The sequence below is a fragment of the Sphaeramia orbicularis genome, chromosome 8 (assembly GCF_902148855.1).
Source record: "Sphaeramia orbicularis chromosome 8, fSphaOr1.1, whole genome shotgun sequence".
NCBI lineage: Eukaryota > Metazoa > Chordata > Actinopteri > Kurtiformes > Apogonidae > Sphaeramia > Sphaeramia orbicularis.
This window is the reverse complement of record NC_043964.1, coordinates 3,945,193-3,957,370: the sequence shown is the minus strand read 5'-3', so window position 1 is coordinate 3,957,370 and position 12,178 is coordinate 3,945,193. Positions and strand designations below refer to the sequence as shown.

General features: G+C 37.0%; 1 protein-coding gene across 2 annotated transcripts in view; it reads left to right on the top strand.

The window, feature by feature from the left end:
- setd1a (SET domain containing 1A, histone lysine methyltransferase) overlaps positions 1–9,453 on the top strand; it is a 33,225-nt gene extending 23,772 nt beyond the window's left edge. For both annotated transcript variants that reach the window (XM_030141055.1, XM_030141053.1), the window contains exons 18-21: positions 1,281–1,391; positions 3,924–4,043; positions 5,884–6,021; positions 7,784–9,453. In XM_030141055.1, coding sequence (XP_029996915.1) covers positions 1,281–1,391; positions 3,924–4,043; positions 5,884–6,021; positions 7,784–7,957 — 543 coding nt within the window. In that variant the 3' untranslated portion in view covers positions 7,958–9,453. The remainder of the gene's footprint in view (positions 1–1,280; positions 1,392–3,923; positions 4,044–5,883; positions 6,022–7,783) is intronic.
- Positions 9,454–12,178: the final 2,725 nt, after the last annotated feature.

Sequence of the window (12,178 nt, the reverse complement as noted above, 5' to 3'; positions counted from 1 at the left end):
GTATTGAGAGAAATATATTGATAATTAATATTGATGTTTTTATCTCAAATCATCATGAACAGGACATCTTACAGCTGTAGACATGTGTCCCAATATTTATGTCCATGTAGTTTATAAACATTAATATTTCCTTAAAGTTTAATGGGAGTGAAGAAAGTAGATGGTTAGTTGTGGTAGAAAAATATCATTTACAGTCAGAGCAGGAAAAATATTTTTAGAAATTTAGAATAAGAACATTTAAAGTCACAGTCATGGTTAAAAAAAAACAAAAAAAAAATGTTGAGAGAAATTACGTAAAACCCATCTCTGAGGCATTTTGGAAACAAAGATAACAATTTAAACCAAACTAACCAATGCAATGATATTTATCCTAATATTAAAGCTTTGTAGACACAGTCCCAGTGAAGATGCATATAAAATTTGAAATGAATCCAACCAGTAGTTTAGGAAAAGATTGTTAAAATCTAGACATTGGTGACTTTGAGTTTGACACTTCAAGGTCACTCAACGTCAAAGGACATGGACCCATATCAAAGCCCATATCTGACTTATCAGTGCTCAGTAGTAACTATATTGATATCTGTAATCATTTACATGTTGTAAATCATCAAAATTTGGATCATTATAAGTAAAGTATCCTAATATAAAACTATCTTCTGATATTTGTCATTATTATTTTGTATTCCAGACCCCTGTTAGAAAAGCAACACCTGAATTCAACTTGTCCACATACTTTTGTCCATTTGTGTATGACTTAGGCAATTATGCTATGAGGCAACGACATGATGTATTAACACATAAGTCAGTCTTTTTAGTGTTCACATAGTTCATAGTTTTTGTTGTTGCTGGTGTTGTGTGTCTTACTGGACTGCACGCTGAAACTAAATTTAGTTCCGCTTACGCTGTAAAAACCGAAAGCTTCCTCTTACAGTTCCTTGCTGTCTTATCTTACATCTCACCCAGTTTCAGATGAACTTCACTCACACTCATGTTCCAGACTGAGGACAGAGTTCTACCCTGGTTCAGTCTGTGATGGTTCAAGGTCATGTGATAACAGATAGAGTTTATGTTGAACATAAGTGCAAAAGAAAAGGCCATTTTAAACAGGACACTCCAATATAGCAAAAGAAATAAGTCAAAAAACAAATGTACACAGTGTATAATTATGTCATCGAGGCTGTTGAACAATGCTTTATGTCCAAAAAGGAGTCAGAAGAAGCTGAGTTTATATTGTCCTACTTCACTGATCCATGATGTTATGTCTGTCCGCTTCCTTCCAGGGAACCAACCGACTGTTATCGGAGCGGCGTTCAGAGCAGCGGCGCCTCCTCACTGTGATCGGCACGCCGGCTGTTATGGACTCTGACCTACTCAAACTCAACCAACTTAAGGTACAACCAGTCCCAGTGTCTCCTGTACCATACTCTGTACACAGGTTTGCTCATGTGGACCCAGTACTGCTCAAAAGTGTTGGATCTAATTCTGAGGTTTTGGTAAATTACTGCCAAGATACAAAATCCTGGGTTCGGTTTATGAAAAACCTGTCAACGCCACCTTTGAGGACTGATCAAAGCCCCGTCTCATTAACATATTAAAGAAACATGTCACTTCCCAACATGTTGTTGACTCCAAAATAGAGAGAAAACGCTGCCAAACCGCTGGAGCCAGGAGTTAATTAGTTTGGCGTCTTTTTGCTGTTACTTCAGTTATCTCTGTTACATGTTGCGTGTGTGGTTTTCACTGAGTCATCGTGGTCGACACATGTTCTTAGACATCAGTAACACTTCTAGACTCATATCCTTTTCTGGAGGTGAAGTATTAAAGTGTCACTGATGGGCTGTTCAATAAATAAGAGTTTATGGTGTTCATGAAATCATATATTATTATTATTATAGTCTATTTTACATGTAGTATTCTATTTCTTTTAGTAATTTATTCAACTTTCCTTTTCTCTGTTGCACTTCGAGTTTCCTTTAAATGAAAAGTGCTTTGTAAATGCAATTTATTATTATTAATAGAATAGAATGGGCTTTATTGTCATTACAGGTGGTCTCTGCCAGCAACAGTGTACTGTACGACTATATACGACACAATAAAATACAGATATATTTTTAAAAAAAAAATATATATATATATATATAATTTATTTATTTTCTTACCTTGTCATACAATATGTATCTAATTTGCACATATTTCTATTGATAGAGGTATGTGCAAATTAGAGACATATTGTATGACAAGGTAAAGAAATGTAAAATATTTAAGTAGTATTAAAAAAAAGAAAAATATTAATATATCATTATTATTATTATTATTATTATTATTATCATTATTATTATTATTTTATCTCTTTTTGCCTGAGAACATGAAATATCAGGAACTCCTTGAAAGAATTCAAGTATGACTGAAGAAGGACTGATTAGGTTATTTTGGCTAAAGTTCAAGGTCACTATGAACAAACAAAAACAATGCATGATGTTATCCATAAATTAATAAGTATTATTCTAATTATCATAACTATAGTGAGAAATGCCTTGTTTTGTCATATTCTTCAGTCATTACTAGATGCAGTGTGTTATTCGTGTGGACAGTAATGGATATAAACAGCTGTTAGTTTGCATATTTCTGTCCTTTAAAAATGGGCTGTGTTTCTGTTTCTTCTGAACTTTTTGTGGTAAGTTACATAAATACGTGTTGAACGCAAACTGACCTAGATCTTCAGCAGAAACACCCAAAGGAGGGGTTGGGTTCAAACTATGGGCTGGGGCGGTTTTACACTGGAAATCTGATAAATGCAGTGACACAGTGTACATTCACTCTGGACAGTTTACATGTGACCTCTACATGTACACACATCGGCTTTATTAAAGCCAATATAAACGTCTAGTTGTACAAACAGACCAACACTTGTTTATCTGTCCCAGTGAAGACTCCATGCTGGTGTTTCATCAAAGTTTTAAGGTTGTTATTATTTCGGGGTCATCGTACTTTGTTGTTGAATCCAGTCCTTCTCAGTTATTTTGAGTCTGTTTGCATGACTGTAAACATCCGATAACTGGGAGTAATCGGATAATTGTAATTAGAGGTAGACAGATATATCAGACCCATATATGGATTTTTTTTCCAATATCGGCCATCTGCCTTAATTTTTTTTTTGAAAGCCAATATTTGATCAACAGTAAAAATGTTATAAGATATTTGATCAGGCACCTGTGTGGGCAGCACTTGAAGTTCAATAAATGTTAAAAGAATATTACATGTAAGTTTACTAATAATTTCATTTATAGCGCTGCATAAAAATCTTAATTATCAGGGCGTTTCAATTGTATTTTACATGTACTGTAAATGTGCTGTAAAAAAAAAAAAAATCTGCCTTAAATGTCAACCTCAAAAATCAGCTGTAGGTATCGGACATCGGCTGTACAAATGTTTAAAAATTGGCATCGGTCTGAGAAAAACCCATATCAGTCGACCTCTAATTGTAATTATCAGATTGGACATGTTTACATGCACTTAGAAAATGCGATAATCATAAACCTGGGTTAGACGCTCCAGTCCATTATTGGACTTCTTTCAGAGTACATAAGAGCATAGTGATGTTAGACTTAAACTTCCTGTTATTGTCTTCTGCTCATGTCTGACAACACAACTTCTGTTTTCTATGATTGTAATTGTTTTTATACATGTGCGAATGTAAAAGAACAAAATAAATCAGATTAACCTGTAAACATGCAGGAAAATATCGGAGTATTGGGGACAAATCCAGGTGTGTTAATCTGATTTCTCATAATCAGATTACTGATGTTATCTGTTAAAACAGATCAGATTATAGTGTTTATACGGTCACTTAAATAATCAGATAATGATCGGAGTATCGGTGTGTATGTGAACAGTCTCAGTGAAACTCTACTTTCCTCGTGCAGTTCCGCAAAAAGAAGCTTCGTTTCGGACGCAGCAGGATCCATGAATGGGGTCTGTTCGCCATGGAGCCCATCGCTGCTGATGAGATGGTCATCGAGTACGTGGGCCAAAACATCAGACAGGTACGGCATCAGTCACTATGGAAACGCTGGGTTTAAAGCCACAGCTTTCATGCCACATCCCATAAATATTTGTTCATGTAGCAAATGATTTTTATTGTTTTTTTCTTTGTGTGTTTTTTATTTCGAATAGCAACATTTAAAACAAAAAAAACAAGACAGAAAAATATGGAGGGACAAAAAGATTCTTACGAACGATGGGTTTGTACGAATCTTCCAGTTCGTACGAAATCTGAAGTTCATAGACATTCTTGGAGGGAACATGTCTACGATGTCCAGATTTCGTTCAAACCCATCGTTCGTAAGAATCTTTGGGACGTTGATGACATTAGCACTCTTTCCTTGAAAATAACACATCCGGTCTCAGAAAATGAAAAAAACAACCAGACGTTTTTGGTCTTTTTCCATTTCTGTCAGGTAGTAACCTCCTTTTTTGTTATTAGAAAGAGAAAACGAAAATCAATCCATTTTTAAAATTTGGTTTATCTGTTTTGACACTGAAAAAGAATGCCTTGAAATCCAATTTTAATTCCTTTATTTTAAAGTGAAAATCAATTAAACACCAGTTTTTCTTTTGTTTCTGAAATGAAAATCCAATTATCAAAAGATACACTGACCTCCATCACTCCCATCTTTATATTACACTGTATTATACATTGTATATCATAATGCATTTTCCATAATCATCCAATTTACGATACATTAAATACATTGTGTAATAATATACTATATATTAATACAATATACAATGATATAACACCATTATATACTCAGTGCCAATGAAAACGCAACACTTGAAGATTCTTATATGTTTTTTAAATCGATGAGGATTTTTATTCCATAAGCTCTTTGGAATTAATCATAGGCCGTTTCTGTACAGTAAAAATAAAAAATCACATCCAAATTTGTTGACAAAAAATAAGGATAAAGAAAGAAACTCAAGGACCCCCAAAACCAAAAGTCACAAAGTGGTCCCGGAGGTTCTGCAGCTCAGTGTAGTGGTCCTGCTGTGGCGTGGTCACACGTGCTGGTCCAGGACCAGGTCTGTCTGCAGCTGAGCCAGTTTCTTCATGCCTCTGTTGCATCCTGACTATGGTGGACACATTGCATCCAAAACGGCGCATCACCTGCTGAGCAAAGATTCCGGCCTCCAGGAGCCCCATAGCATGGCATCTGTGGTCAGGTGTCAGTCTGGGCATCGCTGAGTTATTGCAAATGATTTTCATGCTTTTCAGTTTGCCTTTATATACAGAACATGACCACTCCTTAACTGACAACAGTTCCTTAAGTTGAGCAGTTCATTGCTGAGCAATGAGAAAAACAAGTCTTATGAACGCAGACAAGTTCATTCAAGCGTGACAATACCTCAACCTGTCTCAGGTTGTTAAGAAATTGTCTGGGATTATCTTATACAGGTGAAACTGAAACATACTGATGCAGCTCAGGAACAATAAAACACATTCAAGTGTTGCGTTTTCGTTGGCACTGAGTATAGAATAACTGCCAAATGCAGCATGAATGGAATAGACATAATTAGCACAGCACAAACTCCAGGGCATTAGATTAGATTAGATTTTACTGATCCCACAATTAGGAAATTCAATGGTCAAGGCAGCAACAGGATAAAGTGCAAGAAAAAGTGTGCGTGTATAAAGATCCAAAAAAAAAAATAAAAATAATATGAACTATACAGAGTATATACATATTTACAATAGAGTGGAATTGCCGTATGACTAAAGATATGAAGAGTCAAACGTGAAAGTAAAGGACAGTTTTTATCACATTTGTTGAAGTTGTTGTAATGTTGGCGTATTGTCAGTGAGTGACGGTGTTGTGTGTCCAGATGGTGGCTGACAATCGGGAGAAGCGGTACGCACAGCAGGGCATCGGGAGCAGCTACTTGTTCAGAGTGGACCACGACACAATTATCGACGCCACCAAGTGTGGAAACCTGGCACGATTCATCAACCACTGCTGCACTGTGAGTCCAATCCACACACACGTTCACTGGAAGCCGACAAAGATGCACAAAGACAAAGTTTTTAATGTCAGTTCACTAGATGCACAGGACACAGGACATACACAGAAGTGAGACGCAGGTTCTCTCACCTAATTAAAAAAGAGGTAAAACAAATAGAACAAGAATAAATAAGAGGTAAAAAGAATAAACCATAATAGGATGTAAAGTGTATACATCTGTCTGTTAACAATGGCAGTGGTGTGTGTGTGTGTGTGCGTGTGTGTGTGTATTTAGAGCTTTATATGTATATTTTTTATTGTCGTATTGATCATTTCTTTCCTGCTACTTTTCTTGTTCTTGAATGGAGCGATTATAACAAACAATTTCCCCCTGGGATTATTAAAGTATTCTGATTCTGATTGGTTGGTTGCAAACACATTAATTTCGTTTAAGCTCATCTTTTCAGTTTAAATGTAAATAAAACACAGATCAGGGTTCCTGCAGGGTTTTAAAAGGCCTGAATTTACAAATCTGTCTTTAAAGTCTATAAAAGGGATTAAATACGATGTGGTAGGTCTTACATTATGTTGCTATAACCTCCTCAGATCCAGGAAATGTCAGCACAGTACCAGCTTTTTTTTGTTTTTTATTAAATCAGTGCCTATATTGGAAACATGATGCAACAGTTTTTTCAGATGCAGTTTTGAAAATTTTTATGGAATGCCCTTTGTGGTGGACGGTTTTCTTTTCTTTTTTTTTCTTGTGTGAAGTTGTGAAACTCTTGTCCACAAATATGGACAGAAAACCCAGAGCTGGGTCTGAGGAGGATGAAGTTGTTGACTGTGTTAAGTTTAAATGTCTGTTCGATGTCCAAACTGCAAAGAAAGTAACATTAGTCAACTCAGTTCCACCTGTTCCAACACGACAATTTATATTGAAATTAGGAACAACAAAAAGCGTTGGCGTAAATAAATAAATAAATTTTCCTGAATTCCAGGAGTCTTGAATTTTTGCCAGTGTGGCTGTGAAATGGGCATTAAATCCTGTTCTAAGCAGTTTTAAAAAGTCTTACATTTAACCTGTAGGAACCATGACAGATGTTTCTATCCACGTTTTCCATTTGCTCGTCGTCTCAGCTCTGATCCGCCTCCTGTCCAAGGTTATTATCGTTAACGAAAACTAGCGAAATGACGAAAACTAGAATGGTAAAAATACTTTTGTTAACTGAAATGGATAAAAACTATAATTAAAAGAAAAAACAGTAACTAACTAAAACTGTATTGTGTGTTTACAAAGTTAAATAAAACGGATAAAAATTATGGGGTAAAATTCCCTCAGTTTTCGTCTTTGTCAATGTCGGATTGATACGAAAACGATTTATTTTGCTCGAGCAATTTTATCTGGTGACACCATACGACACTTGACGATCCGTCACTTGTGGTTTCCAGTCGTTTCCAGAGTCCTGTCTGGGATTTATTTGAATATGACGGAGAAGAGGAGAAAAGAGACGACTAAACTAAAACCAAGCATTTAGAAAATAACAAAAACTAATAATAAAAACTAGCAAACCTGCTCTGAAAACGAATTAAAACGAACTGAATTAGAGGGGAAAAAAAGTCCAAACTAAATAAAACTGAACTAGAATGAAAAATCCAAAACTATCAGAACCTTGCTCCTGTCTCCGGTTCCTGTTGCTAACGTTAGCGCCGGACACCGTTTCAGGGCGGAGCTTCGTCTTTGAACCCGTGTCTCATTGGTCTCTCGCTGCTTTGTTCTCTTTTAGCCAAACTGCTACGCCAAGGTCATCACCATCGAGTCCCAGAAAAAGATCGTGATCTACTCGAAGCAGGCCATCGCTGTCAACGAGGAGATCACCTACGACTACAAGTTCCCCCTGGAGGACAACAAGATCCCCTGTCTGTGTGGGACGGAGAACTGCCGCGGGACACTCAACTAGCCGAGGCTTTCCCGTCCCTCACCAGACACCCCCCCCCCCCCCGACACCTCACCTCACTGGCCCCTCCCCCTTTTCCCCACCTCCGGACGGCCTCCCAGCTGTCCACACAAAACCCAGGAAACAGAGACGCACACACTTGCACTTTTCGCTCACACTTTTAATTCACTTCACATTTTCACACGCCGGTTACAGAAACTCGGCATGTGAATTTTTACGAGTGGGGGGTGGGTGGGTTCCGTGCATCGCATGCGCCCCCCCTCCTGTGGCAGTATTTAATTGGCTAATACTTACATACATGCAGCCGGGCTCCAAAGGCCAACGTCTGTTTGAAGGAAGACGACGACGACTGAAGAGAACATGGATGTTTCAAGTCCGGGGCCTGGAACGCTGTCCCACTCCCACTGATCCGCACTCAGACGCACAGGAATATCCGACGAATTCAGGGTTTTTAAAAGCGCCTGTAACGGGTGCACTTTTAAAATGACAAACTTCAATAAATTTGGTCTTCATTTATGCAAGATTGGAAGTGTGAAGGTAGTTTTGGAGCTTTTTTTTTTTTTTTTTTTTTTTTTTTTTTAAATTTTCATTTCATAGTATTATATAATAATATTACTATTGCTGTTATGAATTGTGTTCTTTAGTTGGATTCGCTGTGAGTATCTTACAGTGAAATGACCTTCAGTGTATCCACCCGCTGTCCTCTGTCACCTGTGATCCACCTCTGATCTGCCTTATCCTTCTGTTCCACTCGTTTCAAGTTGTTTTTAAAACCACCCCGACGGTATTCAGTTTGTTAAGTTGTAGCTCAAAGTGTGTTTTAGTTGTTTTTTTGTTTTTTTTTTCTTTTGTCTGCGCTAACAGCAGAACGGAAACGCCACTTTTTCAGGCTTTGAATCTGTAGATCAGTTTTCTCAGAACTCGTGTTTAGTTGTTTGCTCAGCTTTAAATGGTTCCGTTCCAAATATCAGATTCCTGCAGTCCAGGCAGAATTTCCTCCAAACCCCTGCAGGTTCCGCTAAAATGTGTGGTCAGTGTTCATCTTAGTCACCCCCGTGTGCTACAGATGCTTTTAAAAAGGCACGTTTATTTGAGTAGCTCAGACCTATTTACAGGTTTAGTTTAGTTTGGCCTGTTCGTGGGCCGTTTTCATCCCTCCCTCCAACTTTACGAGCTTAAAGCTAACATATGTCCTGCGTAGACTTTAGCGGCGTAGCTGGGTGGAAGGTAGAAGCTGTGTTTGTCTGGGAGAAGGATTGTTGTGTCTCTGTTTCATATGGCTCTGGCCGTCCAAAGTTCAATTTTAATTTAGTTCTTTTAAGTAGATCCTTGTTTTATTCCCTCTCGAACAGGAAAGCTGTGTAAGATATTTCTTGTTGCAACGGAAGCCTTTCAGTACAAACCAACCCTCTTTACTACAGGACGAAAACGTGAAAGGAAGAAGAAAAAAAAAAAAGAGAAAAAAAAAAACAAAGAAGTACATGTAAATATTGTAGAGGTGTTTGTTTCTCGTAGAAACACACTGATTCCGAGCTGTAAATATGTTGTTCCTTTTCCTCTCTCCATGATGAGGAATCCTGTACATACCTTCCATTCATTTATTTTTTATTGTTTCTCCTTTTAATTTGATGATTATTTTAATATTATTTGCAATATTTCTCTTGTATTAATGCGTTGGACCCTTTATTAATGGTGCATTAAAATATTTTTTAAATAAATGAAAACTCGGTGTTGTTCTTTAAACATCTACAGCCCAGGTGTCAAATATACGGCCCAGGGGCCAAAACCAGCCCGTCGAAGGGTCCAATCTGGTCCGTGGGATGAATTTGAAAATGCAAAAAATATCACTTAAGATGCAAACAATCATTTTAGTTCTGGTTCCTCATTCAGAGCAACTCAGTCTCAGGCGGCTCAGATCAGTAAAATACTACCATGATAACCCACAAATAGAATAGAATAGACTTTATTTGCCATTTGCACAGGTACACAGCAGTATAGGTACATTGGAATTCTTGCGTGTTTCCTTGAGTCACGGAGTTAGAAAAAGATATGAATAAACAAAACATAAACACAGCTAAAACATAAAAACAGTTATTGCACAAACAGACTACTGATCAAAAAAAAAAAGTATAATAATAATGACAACTCCAAATTTTTCTCTTTGTTGCAGTGTAAAAAAAAAGGTAAAATTACATGAAAATACTCATTTTTACCAACAATCCTTTCACAAAAAGTGAATAATCTGAACAAATATGAACAACCTGAAATGTCTTAAGAGAAGTAAGTGCTATTTTAACAATCTTCGGCCTGTTACTAAATATTTGGTGTGCTTGCAGATCCACTATGATCTATAAATTGTTATAAACGTGCAAATGAGAAGATGAGGCACATGTTTTTCTTAATAAACTTTAGTTTGTTCATGTTATTCACATTTTTCAAAAGGATAGTTTGTAGATGTAAACATTTTCATAATAGAATGTTACTTTTTTCACTCTAAAATATAGAAGTAAAAGTAAAAACTTTGGAATTTATTTTATTTATATATTATTAATTGTTATTTTACTGGTCCGGCCCACTTCAGATCATACTAGGTTGAATGTGGCCCCTGAACTAAAATGAGTTCGACACCCCTGATCTACAGCATAAAAAACCAAATACACAATAACTCAGCAAAGTGACTCCACAAACATCTAATATAATAATGAAACACTGACAGGAACCCCTTTTTATTCATTTTTTCATATATATTTGGCAGATAATAGTCAAATAGGACTAAAGTAAAGCTTTGAATTCAGATTCGGTTTGCACAAAAATCATTTCATGGGTGAAATGTCTTTGTTATTGTCCTCATTTTTTTCTGGTTGTTTCAGTGAGGGATACACTGAGCACGCCCAGATGTCTATGGAAAGAACAAGGTCTATTCTATCAGCACATTTGGAAATTTTTCTATTGAGCAAACAGTTGAATTTTTATGAGTATTTTTTTAAAAATTGTACATTCAGAACAATCACCACAGATACATTAGGGGTTAAAGCAGTGTTTTTCAACCTTGGGTTCGGGACCCCATGTGGGATCGCTTGGAATTCAAAGGGGGTCACCTGAAATTTCTAGTAATTGATAAAAATAAAAACCTTACCAATAAAAAAATATATGGTGAGTTGAGAGAGACAATCCCAAACCATAACAGACTTGACAAACTGTGAGTGTGAAACTGCAGCACTGTGGTTCTGTTTATGTGTGGTTCTGTTTATGTGTGGTTCTGTTTATGTGTGGTTCTGTTCATCTGTGGTTCTGTTTATGTGTGGTTCTGTTTGTCTGTGGTTCTGTTTATGTGTGGTTCTGTTTATGTGTGGTTCTGTTTATGTGTGGTTCTGTTTATCTGTGGTTCTGTTCATCTGTGGTTCTGTTTATGTGTGGTTCTGTTTATGTGTGGTTCTGTTCATCTGTGGTTCTGTTTATGTGTGGTTCTGTTCATCTGTGGTTCTGTTTATGTGTGGTTCTGTTTGTCTGTGGTTCTGTTTGTCTGTGGTTCTGTTCATCTGTGGTTCTGTTTATGTGTGGTTCTGTTTATGTGTGGTTCTGTTTATGTGTGGTTCTGTTCATCTGTGGTTCTGTTTATGTGTGGTTCTGTTTGTCTGTGGTTCTGTTTATGTGTGGTTCTGTTTGTCTGTGGTTCTGTTTATGTGTGGTTCTGTTTATCTGTGGTTCTGTTCATCTGTGGTTCTGTTTATGTGTGGTTCTGTTTATGTGTGGTTCTGTTCATCTGTGGTTCTGTTTATGTGTGGTTCTGTTTGTCTGTGGTTCTGTTTATGTGTGGTTCTGTTCATCTGTGGTTCTGTTTATGTGTGGTTCTGTTTATGTGTGGTTCTGTTTATCTGTGGTTCTGTTTATCTGTGGTTCTGTTTATGTGTGGTTCTGTTTATCTGTGGTTCTGTTCATCTGTGGTTCTGTTTATGTGTGGTTCTGTTTATGTGTGGTTCTGTTCATCTGTGGTTCTGTTTATGTGTGGTTCTGTTCATCTGTGGTTCTGTTTATCTGTGGTTCTGTTCATCTGTGGTTCTGTTTATGTGTGGTTCTGTTCATCTGTCAAATGTTCATTGTGGTCAGTTTCAGATGCTGCAGCTCTTTCATAATTCATAGTTCCAGTTCTTGTTTGTTCAGTATTAATTGTCCTCCTTGTAAATCTCAGCTGGACTGACTGGACAGATCCTGAAAATCTATTTC